Source organism: Chelonia mydas, chromosome 21, assembly GCF_015237465.2.
Source record: "Chelonia mydas isolate rCheMyd1 chromosome 21, rCheMyd1.pri.v2, whole genome shotgun sequence".
NCBI classification, from domain to species: Eukaryota; Metazoa; Chordata; order Testudines; family Cheloniidae; genus Chelonia; species Chelonia mydas.
Genome location: NC_051261.2, coordinates 17,786,250 through 17,803,686, shown reverse-complemented (window position 1 = coordinate 17,803,686; position 17,437 = coordinate 17,786,250). Strand labels below are relative to the sequence as shown.

At 54.1% G+C, this 17,437-nt stretch overlaps 1 protein-coding gene across 2 annotated transcripts in view; it reads left to right on the top strand.

Moving 5' to 3' along the window:
* Positions 1-16,788, top strand: part of SHISA4 (shisa family member 4) — a 39,329-nt gene extending 22,541 nt beyond the window's left edge. The window contains exons 3-6 of one of the 2 annotated variants that reach the window (XR_006286879.1): positions 3,389-3,522; positions 9,685-9,864; positions 12,416-14,314; positions 14,372-15,521. Coding sequence is in view for 1 of the 2 variants with exons in the window: in XM_037885327.2 (XP_037741255.1) it covers positions 3,389-3,522; positions 9,685-9,864; positions 12,416-12,462 (361 nt within the window). In the remaining variant the exon portion in view is untranslated. Of the gene's footprint in view, positions 1-3,388; positions 3,523-9,684; positions 9,865-12,415 lie in introns of both variants that reach the window. The other variant, XM_037885327.2, reaches the window with a different exon arrangement.
* The last annotated feature ends 649 nt before the right edge of the window (positions 16,789-17,437 follow it).

Here is a 17,437-nt window from a genome sequence, read left to right as displayed (position 1 = left end):
GCCAGGCTCCTTGGGTTTGATTGGGGGAAGAAGTGGCTGAGATTGGTGCTTGTTCTGATCTCTCCCAGCAGCCAGACCTGTAGCCAAGCCCCCCACCCCAACCCTGCTCTTATGAGCTTGGCATTTCTGTTGCTCCCATGACGCGTGCTGTGGTGAGCGGGTAGGTTCTGGCAGCGGGAGGGGGCTCTTGGCCCAGTTCAATGCAGGGCTTTGGAGATAAGGAGTGAGCCTTGCGTTTGGCCCCAGTGTTTAGCCAGGAGCCTGTGCAGAGCGGAGCGCAGGTGTGTTGTGCTGTGCACACCTGTGCTGTCAAGTAGCTTGGCTGCTGTGTCGTCATCACTCCTGCTGGGTGCATTGCCCTGCGGCCTGGTGGCCAAGAGTGGGGGGATAGCCACAGCCCTGGGGCTCAGGTTGCTCACCAGCCACAGCTGGAAGAGGGCATGGTTTGCAGCCCTCACTGGTTGGCTACCCAGCCATGGTGACAAGCCCAGAAGGTCCCTAAGGCAAGCAAGTGTGTGTGAGTTGCCACAGTGGACAGGCTAGAGGGGGAAGCGAGAGCAGTGGGAGGAGGCTGCCCATTTTGGGGGGTTGGGGTGGGAGACTCAAGGGGAGGATTTGTGCGAGGGGAGAGGGCCACATGATAAAGGTAGAGGGAATGGGGAGGGATGACTGAAGGATTCAGGTTGGAGATGGAGGGTGGGAAGGAGCTGAAGGAGGGGCTGGGGGAGGAGCTGGAGGGAAAGGGAGGGGACTTGGCACCTGATAGCACCCAGCACTGAAGATCCCCTGCAGTCTGCTTGGTATGTGTGTGTAGCCAGTGCAGGTGTGTGTGTGGCTGTGTATGGGGGGTGGTAGCTGTGTATGGCCATATGGAGGGTAGGGTGGGGCTCTGTTTGGGGAGGCGTCTTGGTGAGTGGCTGTAGTGCAGGGGGAGGGGGCAGCAGCATGTGCCCATTTAGGGGAAGGCAGCATTGGGGCAGGGCTCTGCATGGGGGGCCACTGGCGGTGCATGGCCACAAGTATGTGGAGGGGGCAGCAGTGCCTGGCCATTTATGCTGGGGGGCGGGGAGCTATGTATGTGTGGGGGGCGGCAGTGCATGGCCCTGTATATCATAGAATCATAGAATATCAGGGTTGGAAGGGACCCCAGAAGGTCATCTAGTCCAACCCCCTGCTCAAAGCAGGACCAAGTCCCAGTTAAATCATCCCAGCCAGGGCTTTGTCAAGCCTGACCTTAAAAACCTGTAAGGAAGGAGATTCTACCACCTCCCTAGGTAACGCATTCCAGTGTTTCACCACCCTCTTAGTGAAAAAGTTTTTCCTAATATCCAATCTAAACCTCCCCCATTGCAACTTGAGACCATTACTCCTCGTTCTGTCATCTGCTACCATTGAGAACAGTCTAGAGCCATCCTCTTTGGAACCCCCTTTCAGGTAGTTGAAAGCAGCTATCAAATCCCCCCTCATTCTTCTCTTCTGCAGACTAAACAATCCCAGCTCCCTCAGCCTCTCCTCATAAGTCATGTGCTCTAGACCCCTAATCATTTTTGTTGCCCTTCGCTGGACTCTTTCCAATTTATCCACATCCTTCTTGTAGTGTGGGGCCCAAAACTGGACACAGTACTCCAGATGAGGCCTCACCAGTGTCGAATAGAGGGGAACGATCACGTCCCTCGATCTGCTCGCTATGCCCCTACTTATACATCCCAAAATGCCATTGGCCTTCTTGGCAACAAGGGCACACTGCTGACTCATATCCAGCTTCTCGTCCACTGTCACCCCTAGGTCCTTTTCCGCAGAAAATATGGGGCATGCGGTGGTGCATGGCCGTGTACATGTGGGCGGGGGGGAGCGGGGCTGTGTATGTGAGTGGGGGCAGTGGTGTGGCCATGTACATGGGTGGGGGATGGTCGTGCATGGCCAAGTATGTGGGAGGAGGCCGTGGTGCATGGCCGTGCGTGAAGGGGCTGGCGGTGCGTGGCATGCAGTGTGCTCCAGTGCCCGGCTCACTCCCATGTGGGTTCCAAACTCCAGTGGCAGCGTGTCTCTCATCCCTGCAGTGGAGCCCTGAGTGGAATGAAGACCACTGTTCCCACGGAGCTGTGGCTGTAGCATGGCTGAGGTGCAGGGCAGAGAGATTAGGGGAGCTCTGCAAAGCCTGCCTTTCTCTTCTCCATTGTAATCTCTTGGGAGGATTTTGACTGCTGCTATGATCCAGGTCTCCAGTGACTCATGGCACAGGCAGCCTGTCAGGGTTCCCTCCCTCCCCACTGTGAACTCCGGGGTACAGATGTGGGGACCCACATGAAAGACCCCCTAAGCTTATTTCTACCAGCTTAGGTTAAAAACCTCCCCAAGGCACAAATCCTTCCCTGTCCTTGGATGAGTACTGCTGCTACCATCAAGTGAGTTAGACAAAGATTCAGGAAAAGGACCACTTGGAGTTCCTGTTTCCCTAAAATATCCCCCCAAGCCCTTTCACCCCCTTTCCTGGGGAGGCTTGAGAATAATCTACCAACCAAATAGGTAAACAAGGTGAGCACAGACCAGACCCTTGGTTGGATTCTTAAATCAGATTCTTAAAACACAGAACTTTATTATAAAGAAAAAAAAAAGTAAAAGAAACACCTCTGTAAAATCAGGATGAAAGGTAATTTTACAGGGTAATAAGATTTAAAACAGAGAGGATTCCCCTCTAAGCAAAACTTCAAAGTTACAAAAAACAGGGATAAACCTTCCTCTTAGCACAGGGAAAATTCAGAAGCTAAAACAAAAGATAATCTAATGCATTTCCTTCCTATTACTTACAATTGGTAATCTTAGATGCTTAGTTCAGATATGGCTTTAGGAGATGTATTGTCCCTGCCCTGGTTCCTCCCTGACCTGGGGAGAACACACAGAAACACAAAACAAAAACCTTCCCCCACAGATGTGAAGGTATCTTCTCCCCTTATTGGTCCTTTTGGTCAGGTGCCAGCCAGGTTATCTGAGCTTCTTAACCCTTTACAGGTAAAGGAGGGATTTTATGCTACCCTTAGCTGTATGGTTATGACACAGCCTCTACTCGATCAAAGCACTGCCCAGAATGTCACGTGGGGCATTCCCAGGGTTGGGGAAGGGGTTCCAAGTCCCAGCTATGCACAAACCCCAAGCCCACCCATTAATCCTGTCATCTCCACAGTCCTGGGGAGGGAGGGCAGGGTCCCAGGGTTCATCCCTTGCAATGCGCAGGGATCAGGCGCTGCCTGTGAACTGCACGTCTCTCTTTGTGTAGCATGGAGCCAGCCTGAGTCTGTGAAGTATCCACTTGACCTAGGGAAAGGCCGCATAGGGCACTCGGGACTGTACTTGAGACTGCCCTGTAACCACGTCTGCTTGTGCCCCACAGCCCAAAGACCGTCGCTGGCATCGCATCAGCCGTCGTCCTCTTTGTGGCCATTGTTGCCACCGTCCTCTGCTGCTTCCTGTGCTCCTGCTGCTACCTGTACCGGAGACGGCAGCACGTGCGGACACCCCTCCAAGGTAGGGGCTGGCAGCACAGCTACCCTCTGTGCTGCCAGGGCCTGGGGAGAGCAGGGTGGGCCCAGGAGGAGGGGCAGAGGGGCCCCAGAGGGGGCTCAGGCACAGCAAGTACTCGGTAAAGGTTGGTTGGTTTCGTTCTCTTTGGCTCTAGGCTGGGGAGAGAGGGGAGGGATGCGATTAGGGTGACTGTAGTGTGTGTCCCCAGGAGGGAGGGGAGGAAAATATGGACTAGCTGCTCATTAACTGAGCCCTGTCCATCCTGTGCACTAAATGCGGCATGGGGAAAAATACAACATGGCCATGTATCATCATGCATATGCACAAGGGGGGGCCTGAATTAAGGTTGCACAGGCAATCTTATTTCTGGTATTTCCTAACTTCTGTGTTTTTGACTTTGCAACCTTACCATAGTTTTTTGTGTGTAATTTTCTAGGTTTTTAAAATAGCAAACTGAAAAATCACAAATTACATAATGTGCCTCATATTGACACCCACATGGGTCATCATCAGGTTTGGAACCTTTTGATCCACTGCACAGATCTCTATCACTTGAGCTAAGGAAGTAATTGATCACAGTAGTAGGTTGTCATCCTCTATATGGACCAGCACTAGAGAGACATTTTGCTAATGGGTTTCACAGATATTTGCTGACAGCAGAGGAATGGTGAAACCCAGGATCTGTGGGTTCTATTCCAAGCTCTGCAGGAGAGTATTCTCTAGTGGTCACAGACACTTCTACCTGTTCCTCCCCTCCGACATACACACACATATTTCACCCCTTCTGCCCTGTCTCTTTCAACCTGTCCCTAACCCGTCCTGTCTTTTCCCCAACTTCAGCTCCTGGTCCCTGTTAAGCTGTCTGCAGTAGCTCAGGAGCATGAGTACCACCCTCAGGGCAGACTGTCAAGAAACAGGACACACACCCCAAATTGGTTGTGAGTTCTATATTTATATTTCACCAACCAATCAAGTGTGAACTCCTCAGACACTACAACAGCCTCAACATGGAACCACAGACAGTCCCCTTGGGTACTCCTATCCATCTCTGGGGGTTATAGGAGATGAGCCTTATGGTCCCTTCTATCCCTATGATTCTATGATCTTGCCACCCAGAGAAGCTTGCCTTTGTGGTTGATGGTCCCTTACACTCAAAATCACAATAATATTCAGGTTACTCCCAGTCCCAGAGGATTTACCGCAGGTCACTTGCATCTCAGATCTTACACCAAAGACAGCACTCGTAGCCAATACTATAATACATTAACTAAAGAGTTAATAACTAAGAAAAAGAAATGAGTTATTTACAAGGTTAAAGCAGGTAAACATACACACACAAATGAGTTACAGTCTTAGGTTCCAAAAGGTAACAGAGGCTGCCGTAATATGCAAGCCCTATATGTCCTCTAGGGCTAACCCAGGCTAAGCAGCTGGGGATCCCTTGCTTGTGCTTAGAAATCTTGCCTTCACAAAGTCCAAGGAGCAAAGAGCTCCAGTTTCTTCCTGTCCGGGATTTTTATTCCCTTCCCCCAGAGCTCAAGCTGATGGACGAGTCCTCCTGCATGGCTCCTCTTCATTGGTATCGGGGGAGCAAACAACAAGTATTTTGTTCTCTGATGTTCCACAACAATTCATCTGGTGTCTAAATTCCCAACTATACATATAAAATGATGGGGTCTAAATTAGCTGTTATAATTCAAGAAAGAGATCTTGGCGTCATTGTGGAGAGTTTTCTGAAAACATGCACTCAATCTGCAGCGGCAGTCAAAAAAGTGAACAGAATGTTGGGAATCATTAAGAAAAGGATAGAGAATAAGACTGAAAATGTCATTTTGCCTCTATATAAATCCATGATACGCCCACATCTTGAATACTGCGTGCAGATGTGGTTGCCCCATCTCTGAAAAGGAATTGGAAAAGGTTCAGAAAAGGATAACAAAAATTATCAGGGGTGTGGAATGGCTTCCGTATGAGGAGAGATTGATAAGAAAGTGACTTTTCAGTTTGGAAAAGAGACGACTAAGGGGGGATATGATTGAGGTCTATAAAATCATGACTGGTGTGGAGAAAGTAAATAAAGAAGTGTTATTTACTCCTTCTCATAATGCAAGAACGAGGGGTCACCAAATGAAATTAATAGGCAGCAGATTTAAAACAAAGAAAAGGAAGTATTTCTTCACACAAGGCACAGTCAACCTGTGGAACTCTTTGCCAGAGGATGTTGTGAAGGCCAAGACTATAACAGGGTTCAAAAAAGAACTAGATAAATTCATAGAGGAAAGGTCCTTCAATGGCTATTAGCCAGGATGGGCAGCGATGGTGTCCCTAGCCTCTGTTTGCCGGAAGCTGGAAATGGGCAACAGGGGCTGGATCACTTGATAATTACCTGTTCTGTTCATTCCCTCTGCCATTGGCCACTGTCAGAAGACAGGATACTGGGCTAGATGGATCTTTGGTCTGAACCAGTATGGCCGTTCTTATGTTCCTATGTTCTTTTGCTGGGCAGGAGATAACACCTCCTGTGATAAACTAGTATTTCACACTTGATAATGCTTCTCTCCTGTCTGGTGCTTTTATAGGTTCAGAGCAAACACTTAAATATTACCTTGTAATATGGGTAAGGACACGATTTTGTCATGGAGGTCACATATTCCGTGACTTTCTGGGACCTCCAGGACTTCTTTTGGGGCAGGACTGGAGCAGAGGCCCGCAGAACAGCTGGCCAGTGGCCAGCCCTGGGGCTGCTGGAGCGGGGGGCGGGGCGTGAGATGGGGCACGGGGTGGCATGGCACTGGAGCAGCAGACCAGCAGTCAGCCCTGGGGCTGCCAGAGCAATGACCACTACATCCAGCCCTGGGGCCACCAGAACAATGGCTGTGGGGGGCTGGCAAACAGCTGACCGGCAGCCAGCCCCATGGACATGGAGCAACCACCGCCGGAATGGTGGCTGCAGTCAGCCCGGGACTGCTGGAGCAGCGATCAGGCTGGATCAGTAGCCCCCGGAACCACTGGCCAGTGGCTAGCTGGTGGTCCGCCAGAGCATAACGGCCGGGGGGGGCTGCTGGGATAGCTGACCAGCAGTCAACCCCAAGGCTGCCAAACAGCTGACCAGCAGCCAGCCTCTGGCCTGCTGGTGCAGCAGCTGGGGTTGGGTCAGCCCCCCTGGGGATGGAGCAGCAGCGGTCAGTCCCTGCTGCAGGAGCAGCAGCATGGCTGGAGCAGATTCAAGCCCCAACAGTGCTCTGTTTGTTCACCGCCACGCCCCAGGGTATTTTTAGTAAAAGTCAGGAACAGGTTGCAGGCTTCTGTGAACTGTTTATTGCCTGCGACCTGTCCCTGACTTATACTAAAAATACCCGTGACAGAATCTTAACCTTAAACATGGGACACAGGTATTATAAGTGAGATTAATGCCGGCAGCAATTTACAAGCATTCCATAAAGTCTAAACACCGAACACATTTTCATAACCCTAATTCTTACTTTACAAATACTAACAGACAGGGGAGCCAGACTGGTTTCTAGCTATGCATTTGTCAATGCTATGGGCCTGGCATGAGCTGGCACCTGGCTTGCGAGCATCACAGTCCTGGTCCCATTCTCCACTCATCTATATAATAAGATTCCAGGATTGTCACTCTGACATCTAGAGTGTCTGCTAAGTATGTGTGAAGCAATGGAAACAGCTCCAGGCCTGGTTGAGGCCTTTTTTTTGTTGAGAATATCACCAGATTCGCAGTCTGTTACCATCCAGTTTTAAAGTTCTCAGCCATATTCCTCATGATTTTGCGAATTACATCTCAGCAGAGACCAAGGGATGAATGGGCCTATGGGCGGCAGGTGAACCCCAGGCTCAGGGAGGCTAGCCCCCAGTCCAGCCAACCCCACCCCTTCTGCCCAAGGCCCCACCCTTCCTGCTGGAGGCCAGAGCCCCCCTACCACCCTCACGGTTGCCAGCTCCCTCCCACAGTCCCGGGCTGCCCACAGACCTGGAGTGCCAGGTGGTTGGGCGGGCGGTGCGGCCCCCCACCCCTAGCATGCTGGGCAGGCGGCAGGGCGCTCCTCCTCCAGCCCTGGAGCACTGGGCAGGAGGGCGGGTGGCATGGCCCCTCCGCAGCCCCAGAATGCCCCCCCGCAGCAGAGGCCCCCACAACACAGCACTGGGAAGCAGGAAGGGGCCTTGGGGCAGAGCATGGGCGGGGCCATGCAAGGCTCTTCTGGGGAGGCTTAGCCTTCCCCGCCCTTCAATACCTACTCCTGAGGGCATTCTGTGCCAAAAAAAAATTCTTCACACAATATTTTAAAATTCTGCAAATGTTATTTGTCAAATAAATGTAGAGGCTCCAGCATGGCATTGGGGAGCACAGGCCGCTGGCCGCACAGAGGTGGAAGATCACTGTGCAGCTCTGTGCTGAACTCAGCAGTGAGGCTGCACCCAACCCCGACCCAGTGCAAGGGCCGGGCCTGGCCCAGAAACACCCCAGGGCCCTGCTCCTCCGTGTGGGCAGGCAGGCTCAGCAAGGCATAATCCAAGTATGGAGGGGCTTAGTGTGGGGGGATCCAGGTGTGGGGTGAAAGAATTCTGTGTTGGGGATCCGGCTGCAGAGGGGATTTGGATACACAGGGGCTTGTTGGGGGTGGTGGTTCTGGATGCAATGGTAATGGGACTCTGCAAGGGGATGAAGGTGGTTAGAGTTCAGCGGGGAGGTCTGGAAATCGAGGGGATAGAGCTTGGCACGTGGTTCTCGGTGTAGGGAGCTCAGTGAGGGGTCCAGATGCTGGGGAAGTAGGTGGGGATCCAGGTGCAGCTGGTTGGGGCTTGGTGGGGTGGGGATCCGGGTGAGGGTGGCTCATTGGGGTGGTTCAGGTGCAGGGGGAGTGGGGCTCATCGGGGGGATTCTGAGTGTCTGGGGGTGAGGCTTGGTGGGAGGGTGTGGACATGAGGGGGCCTAGATGCACAGGGGTTGGGCAGATGGGGGTGCAGCTCCCTGTATAGGGATCCCTCCTCGTGCAGCTCAGGAGCGATGGGTGCAGGAAGTGGGTGGGGTGTGTGTGGAGTTTACAGAGTTTCCTGCAGCCAGGGAAGAAATCTGGGGATGAGTCTGACCCAGCCTCAGATGCCATGCAGGGGAAGAGGAAGTCCCATCCTAGCCGGGACTAGCAGCTGAGCCTGGCGCAGGGAAGGAGCCACCAGCCAGGTCTTCCCCAGTCCTGCCTCCTGCCCTACTGTGATTTACTTCTCTGCTGGCTGCCCTGGGCACCCAAAACATACTGCTGGGGAGGGTCGCATGACCGCTTTTGTGGCTTCCCTCTGCTTCCCCATCAGAAAGTCACTTTTCTACAGGGAAGCAAAGGAATCTGCAGGGGACATAAATTCTGTGCATGTGTAGCGGCACAGAATTCCCGCAGGAGTGAATACCCTCTGCCCATGAGTGGGCCCTAGAGACTGAGAGTCCCTCTCCTACCCCCACAACTCGATGGAGGGCCATTCGCAGGGAGTGGGGGCGCCTACTGTGCTCCTTCTGTGCTTGTTCTGTGACTCTATCTCTGGGGCTGCCAGCCTAGCACTACTCCCTGCACTGTGGTCACTGTACAATGTTGGGCTGGAGGGACGAACTATCTTTGCTCTTTGCAGATAGTGAGTTTTGGGGGGTGTACATGGTCCCTGTAGCATCTGAAGCAGGTTCCTGGAGCTCTCAGCAGAGAGGTTCACTCAGAATGTGGGTGTCCAGCCCAGCAGAGCTTGGGATGTCACAAGGAGAGGGCCCCACTGCTCAGGGGAGAGCACATACTTTTGAAAGTCCCACAGGGGGTTTGGAGCAGTCACCTCCTTCGCTGGATGCCTGGCCGATCTGGTGGTGAAGCTTGAGTCTTTGGTGTTTGCAAGGGAGCTTGAGTGTCTCAGGGAGCTGTTTGATGCAGAGTCTCTTGCAATGGTGGTGTCTGGGGTGGCCTGGTGGGATCTCTCTGTGGGGGAGTCTTGGGGTGGGGGTCTGCTGGAAGTTTGTCAGAGGGCTGGGTTTTTCAGAGGCTCTGAGGTGCTTTGGGGTCTGGCGTGGAGAAAGCCTGCTGGAGGTGTCTCAAAGGGGATGGGGAGGGGGTATTCACTGCAGAGTGGCGCTGCAACTCTGGGGCTTGAAGCGCAAACCTTGTCTTTGTTGCACAGGCCAGGAGATCCCATTGTCCAGCTACCCAGCTCAGCCGCCATGCACCTACCCTGTGGATCCCAAAGCTGGAGCTGCACCCCCCCCGCCAGGCTATGCCCCCATGGCCATGTATCCGCCTACTGCCCCAGCTGCACAGTATCCAATGTACCCAGCAGGCCTCCCACTGTACAACCCAACAGGTAAGAGCAGCAGGAACCAGAACACCGCTTGCAGCTCTCTTCTTTACAGAGCTGTGTCCCTCCAAAACTAGGAGCCCTGGGGTCTCCTCCAACACCAGTTGCTTAGGGGACAATCTGTATCCTCTGCCCTGAGATCCAGTATTCACAGTCACATTCTCAGAAGGGCTCAGCACGCAGCAGGTTCCACAGGGAGTGGGGGTTCATTGTTCTCTGGGTTGGGAGGGGAGGGGGTGTTTGTATACATTGAGATGGAAAAAAGGGTCCCAAAGTGTCAAAGGCATTAACATGATCCTGTCACCATCCAACTTTACCCAGTGCTTACCGAGGCCCAGGGCTTGGTAGGTAGAGACCTTGGCCTGCTCAGTCCCACCGCAATCCCTCCATAACACATTTCTTAACCCTTTAGTAAAGAGACAGAACAGAAGGGAAACCAGTGAAAGGGTTGTGTTGTAACAACCTCTCTCATTCCCTCTCCCTTTAGCTGGAGAGTCTTGAAAGGAAAAAACCCCTTGCCTGACTCTGACAGTCTTTTAGATGGTATCAGAGTGGGTAGTAACCCTCTGTTTGGATCAAAGAGAAGTTACTGGGCTGGAGCTGTCGCTGCTGTGGCTGTTAGTCTGATCCCGCGTCCCTAGCGGATGAACCAAGACAAACACAGAGAAGTGGGGAAAGAACAGAACAGCCAGGAGAGGAAACGCAGCTTCTGTCTCTGGGGTTGACTCTCAATTGCTACGACAGTGCTGGAAAACCCAGGCCCAGCACACGGTCTGATCAGCCACTCTGGCTACGTCTACACAAACACTGCAATTACACACCTGTGGCTGGCCTGTGCCAGCTGACTGGGCTCGTGGTTAAGGGGCTGTTTAATTGTGGCATAGACATTCAGGCTTAGGCTGCAGCCCGAGCCCTGGGACCCTCCCATCTCACAGGGTCCTAGAGCCTGGGTTCCAGCCTGAGCCCGAACGTCTGTACTGCAGTTACAACCCCTCAGCCTGAGCTCCTTGAGCCTGAGCCAGTACTGGCTTCATCTGGGCCCCCCTCTCTGGCCTGGTCTGGTCAGGACATCTCTCAAGGTTAGGCAGAAGAAGATCCGGGGTCCCTGGAGATGGTGGGGGTGGCAGCTGTGATCCTTCCCCATCTCCTGTTTTTCAGTCCACAAGTGTTGCAGAAGGCAGCTTCCCCTGAAAATTCCTTTTTGAGGACCCCAAAAGGGGTGATGGGTGGAATAGCCCAGCCCCTCAATATTTTATTTATGAATTGGCCTGGTTTCCAACATACCGATTGTGGTTAATTGATTTCTAGTCCCACCCTTCTCGTGTTTACCAGGCATGTTCTTAACACAATCCTTTTATATTGGAAGCCCCTTTTGTTTGGATTAATTCTGTCTTCGGTCTCGCCTCTGTACCTTTTCCCATCTGCATATGTTGTTATCAGTTCTTGGGACAGTTTATGAGCCTTCACTCATGTTTTACAGCTGAGTTTATAATTAGGGTAAATGTGTAGGCCCAGTTATCGCAACGGGGGGGTGGGTGCTCCATGTTCCCCATTTTGGGAGGGCAGGGGAGGGAGTCTGTGTGGTTCCCGATGTGGGGTGGAGGGGTCTGCATCTTTCCCCACGTGGGGAGGGGGGGGTCTGTGTCATTCCCCATGGCACTTGCGTGCTTTGGCAAGTCTTGCCCCATGTGCCTGTGCTCTCGCCAGGGGCTCTCTGGCAGTGCTGTCACTTGCACACTCTTCCCCATTCCTGCTCCCTGGGGCCTGAATTCACCCCTCAGCCTGAGAGCTCTACTCACCCAGGGCTGTGCTGGAGCCCCACTCTTCAGAGCTCATCTGCTTGCCCTTGTGCGGAGGCAGCAGCCCCAGGGGGCTTGTCTTTGGGTATCTGATGGCACCAGATCCATCCAGTGGTGAGCTGGAGCTGGTTCGCACTGGTTCACGCGAACTGGTTGTTAAATTTTGAAGCTGGTTCAGAACCGGTTGTTAAAGGGCTGGGAACACTCTGGCCCGCAGGCCACATCTGGCCCGCAGGACCGTCCTGTCCAGCCTGCCTGAGCTCCCGGCTGGGGAGGCTCCCCTGGCTGAGAATCCCTTTTTACTCACCCAGCGGCGCTCCGGGTCTTTGGCGGCACTTTGGCGACAGGTCCCTCAGTGCCACCGAAGACCCGGAGCGAGTGAAGGAACCGGTTCTTCAGATTTTGGCAGAGGGAGAGTGCACTGTGGGCTGGCTTGTAGAACAGTGACAGCCTGTGTGTTCAATGGGCATGGAATGCCAATCGCTCATGAATCCCTGCAACAGACCCAGAATTGATGGCCCTTGTATACCGAGGGGAGCTGGGCTAGAGCCCCTGCCTTAAGCCGCAGAATGCCGGAGCTTGCCCTTAGCTGGCCTTAGCAGCAGCAGGTCCCTGAGTGTATTGGCTGGGTGTGCTGCAGCCTCCCCACTCACATTATCCCCAAACCCCCGGGGCTGGGGCATGTGGGAACCTTCTCACCCTGGCACTTGCTGCATTTGGTTCTGCTGAATGACACTCTGCATCTCTTTCCTCCACAGCACCCCTACCCTATCTACCCCCACAGCCCACCTACCCTGGAGCCTGAGGAGACCCCAGAGAGACTTCAGAGTCAGCGCCTTGTGCCCTGGACTGTGAGCTTATGAGCCCCTGCTGTGGGCTTATCTGCTGCATTGTGACTCCTGTGAACCTAGGACACCCCGTGCCTGGTCCCAGACTAGCCATTGCCACCTTCTCCCTCAGCAAAGCAGTGCAGCACATCCCTGCCCTCTCCTGCCTGCTTCACTGAGGGATTATGCCGATTAGGGTCCCCCTGTGGTCCCCTGGGCATGCCAAATGGGTCCCCCCAGGGTGTGCCAAATGGGGTCCCCCTGCAATCCCCTGGGCATGATAATTGGGTCTTTCCAGGGTGTACTAAATGGGGTACCCCCACAGTCACCAGGGCATGCCAAGTGGGTCCCCCTGCAGTCCCCTGGGCATGCTAAGTGGGCTACCCCAGGATGTGCCAAGTGGGGTACCCCAGGATGTGCCAATTGGGTCCCCCTGCAGTCTCTGGGCCATTTCCGAGGGTCACAGCTCTGTCTGGCCTTAGTGAGGGAGGCTGCGTTCTGAGGGACCAGAATACACGGCATGAGCACAAAGGAAGCTCTTGTGCAGCCAGACACTGGCTCCTTTGTGGGGCGAGTTCCCTCTGCTGAAGCCGCCTTTGCGAAGGCTCCACCTGAGCTCGGCGCTCACAGGCACCAGGATCTCAATAGCCCAATTGTGAGGGGGAGCAGAGCACTGTTGCTGTGCTCCTGGTGTGACCATGGGCCCTTTGTCCTCCTGGCAGAGGCCAGCCCTTCCCAAGGAGCAGGTTAGCCTGCAAATGATTGCCATGGAACCAAGGTCTGGGGGGGCTCCTGGGCAGCACCTCCTGTGGCATGGTGCAATTTCTCCAAATCTAGCATAAGGGCCCTGTCCATTTGCAGCTGCAGCAGGACAGGTGCGAGCCGCAGGGCAGGGTGCCACTTGGCAGGCACCCACAGTCCTGTTGCTCAGTGGTGCCTGGTACAGCTCGTTGCTCCCAGTGGGCTCCCTCCCCAAGGAGAAACCTCACATTGCAGGCTGCAATGGCAGCTCCTATAGGGCCGGGCATAGCACACTAACAGCGGATGGCCCCGCACTGCACTTGGGTATCCAGGACAAGTTGCCAAGCCCAGTAGGGCTCCTCTCATGGCCCCTGGATGGCAGGAGGCTCCTGTTTCCATCCGGCCTCTGGCCAGAATCACGCAGCTCAGCCCCACAAAGCAAGTGCGACTATTGCTCTCACAGGTGAGCTGCAGCCCCCATGCTATCGCATCCTCTGTTCATTGGCCAAGGGGGCCACCCCTAGCAGCATGCTTCCCCCAGGGAGCAGTGGCAAGGTTAGGAGCTCAGTGAGTCCGGGTGGCTGGGGAGCTTACACTCAAGCTTCACAGGAGTCCCCCAGAGCTGGAGTGGGAATTTCCCCGGAGAAACACCATCTCCCCACCACTGATCAGTGGTGCCCTTCCTGACCCTCAGACTAGAGATGCCCCCCACCCCCATGCACACAGCAGGGCAGAGGGAAACTCTCCGCCTCCTCCCCAGGAGGCCGGGTTGGCTTCCCAGCCTGTCTCTTCCTCTCCTGCTTTCCCTGCTCCTCTACAAGTGGCTAAACCTGTGACTGACCTTTCCCCAGGCGCATTGGGGTCCCTGGAAATGGGTAACAGAGATCAGTTCTCACCTTGTCTGTAGTCCTAGGGCACTGACTCTGGGGTCCCTGTCCAGCTGGCCAGGGTCATTGGGGGTCATTGCTCCTCCCAGTTCACTTCAGTACAGTATTTGAGGCTGTTTACTGCCCTTTCCCTGGGGGAGACATGAGGGGCCCTAGGACAGTTGGGCAGCCTGGGGCCATGGCTAGGTCACTGGGAAGCTAGGTGTGCAGGATTTGATCACTGGTCTGGCCTGTCCTGCATTAACTCCTGCTCTGCTAGGTCAGACCTGCTGGCCCCTCTGGCCTGTGCCCTGCCACCTCAGACCCAGCCTATCTAGGCTGCTGGCTCACCTCTGTCAACAGCTGATACTTGGTGCATCAGAGGAAAGCCCCCTGGCCAATTGTGCAGTGCTGCCCTGGGGATTTCCCCTCCCTGACCCCTGATTTTGCTTTTCCCCAAGAAGCAGGAGTAAGGCTTGGAGGCAGGAGGTGAGCTGCCTCATCACCCTATGTGTGGTGGCCCCCAGCTCCAGGCCTGCACCCACTCCTGCTGCCCGGAGCTGTGCAGCAGCCATTGCTGCGCTGTCATAGCTGGAATGACAAGTGTGTGCACGAAAATCCTGATTAAACCTGTGCGTAGGTAAACGCCTTCTGTGTTCTGGGACTTAAAGGGTGCAGAGTGAGGCCTGGCGGGGGCAGGGACCATATTCAGCCTGGCTTTGGGTGCCATCAAACATCCCAGGCACTGAGCAAGGAGCAGGGACAGACCCTTGGCCTTCAGGGCCCTCTGGCTGAGGGGAAGAGGCTGCACTATGGGGTGTGACCACAGCTTAGCTGGAAGGGTGAGTTTCCTTTACATAGTCCCTGACAACAAGCCCCCAGGGGGACACAGTCAGTATCTCGTCCCTCAGCTGCTCAGGAGGCAAATCCCAGTGTGAGCATCCCAAGCAGGCAGAATGCTCCTACACCTGCCTCCCTGTGCACCCCAGCACAGGGCGTCACCCCAGCGGGGCTAGGCATGGTACATCAGGGAGTCACCTCTCCTCGGCTCCCCTGTGGAGTGAGTGTGTGGGGGTGCTGTCAGGTTCTGGCAGAGTCAGCCAAGCTCCTGTCCTGCTGTTCCTGGGCCTCCGAGCTGGGCAGGAAAGCCCTCTTTCCTCCTCCCGTAGCAATGGGGCTGATTCAAACACTTGAGGTTAGTCGTCTCAGGGAGCCCATTGTCTTGTTAACACAGTTACCTTGGGGCACAGCAGGACCCCACTGATGGGAGACAACATGGTGTGGACAGGACACCACAGCACACCAATGTTCTATTTCCAGCTCTGCCATTGCCTTGTTGTATGACCTTGAGCAAATCTCTATGCCTCTGTTTCCCCACCCCCGTTTGTCTTGTCTGTTGAGATTGTAAGCTCTTTGGGGCAGGCCCTGCCTCTCACTATAAGAACATAAGAAAGGCCATACTGGGTCAGACCAAAGGTCCATCTAGTCCAGTATCCTGTCTTCCGACAGGAGCCAACGCCAGGCGCCCCAGAGGGAATGAACAGAACAGGCAGTCATCAAGGGAGCCATCCCGTCGCCCATTCCCAGCTTCTGGCAAACTGAAGCTAGAGACACCATCCCTGCCCATCCTGGCTAATAGCCATCGATGGACCTATTCTCCATGAACTGTGACCCATGTGTCTGTGCAGCACCTGGCATTCTGCAGGGCTCCAGGGGCTACTGACAGATAATAACCCTAGTAGCCACTTATGTGAAAGCAAAAAAAACCACTTCATGCTGAATTTGGCAGATGTGTGTGGGGCTGATACCTGTCTGCCATGTGCCCCCCATGTATCACACGCTCCCAGGCGCCAGAGGCAGCAGCATCGAGCTGGCTGGGTGCGTGTGTCTGTGCAACTACCCTCTGGGGAATGGGCTCACATCTGCATCACTGCCCCCTGCTGGGACAGGACCTACTTGCTCAACATGCATCCCCACCAGCTGACCCCCTGCAGTTGGATGAAATGTAGGCCAGCAGAGATGGCATGTTTTCTGACCTCCTGCATAACGTGGGCCACCGAATTTCACCCAGGAACTCCTGCAGGGGGGCTCTGTCTTGTGGAAGAGCTAGCAGCGGTTCCTCAACTGCACTGATTCTTAAAGATTGTTGTGAAGTGAACGGATGCCACATGGAGTTCACATCCCAGTTAGGGAGTCACTGAGCTAGAGCAGTTCTGTTAGACCAGAGCTTCTCCAACTTTTCTGCTGGTGACCCCTTTCACATACAAGCCTCCCAGTGCGACCCCCCTTATAAATTAAATACACTTTTAAAATATATTTAGCACCATTATAAATGCTGGAGGCAAAGCGGGGTTTGGGGTAGAGGCTGACAGCTCACAACCCCCCATGTAATAACCTTGCAACCCCCTGAGGGGTCCCAACCCCAGTTTGAGAACCCCTGTGTTAGAAAGACACCCACACCCAGGTGAGGAGAATCCACTACAGCACTAGGTGAGTTGTTCCAAAGACTAATTGCTCTCACTGTTAATACGTGTGCTGCCTTTCCAGCTTCACCTTCCAGCCACTGGCTCTTGGGGCTTTGTGTGCTGGGTTGACCAGCGCTCCAGTGTCAGAAATCTCCGCATGCTGGCACTTACAGAAAGCAATCAAGTAACCTCTCAAACTTCTCTTCAATAAACTAAATAGATCGAGCTCTAATTGTGATGCATGTTTTCCAGACCTGGAATTGTCTTTGGAGCTCTTTGCTGATCCCTTTCCAATTTGTCAACATCCTTTTTGAAGGGTGAATGCAGTAAGGTCTCCCCATCACTGTACTGAGACACACCTTCCCACTCCTGCTCGGTATGCCTATGGACAAAAGCCCCAAGTCATGTGATTCCTTTTAGCCACAGCATTGCTCTGGCGGGTCTGGGTGCTCATGGTCTGCTGGTTTCCACCGTGACCCTTAAGCCCTTTGCATTTGTCTAACTTCAGCTTCCAGCCACTTAATCTTGTACTGCTTTTGCCCTCTATATTAAAGAGCCCTCTATCATCAGAATTCTACGGCCCACGTTGGACTGGGATCAACAAAGCCATAGGTAGGTGTCTAGGCTCCCTATGCAATCAATGGGGAGAGCTAGGTGCCTTAGGGTATATCTACACTGCAGTTAGACACCCATGGCTGGCCCCTACCAGCTACCTCAGGCTTGCCGGGCTGAGCTAATGGGCTGTGTAATTGCAGAGCAGATGTTCTGGGACCCCCACCTCTCAGGGTCCTGGAGCCCGGGCCCCAGCCCAAGCCTGAATGCCTACATCACAATGAAAGAGCCCCTTTGCCCGAGGCAGCTGGCAGGGGCCAGTCACGAGT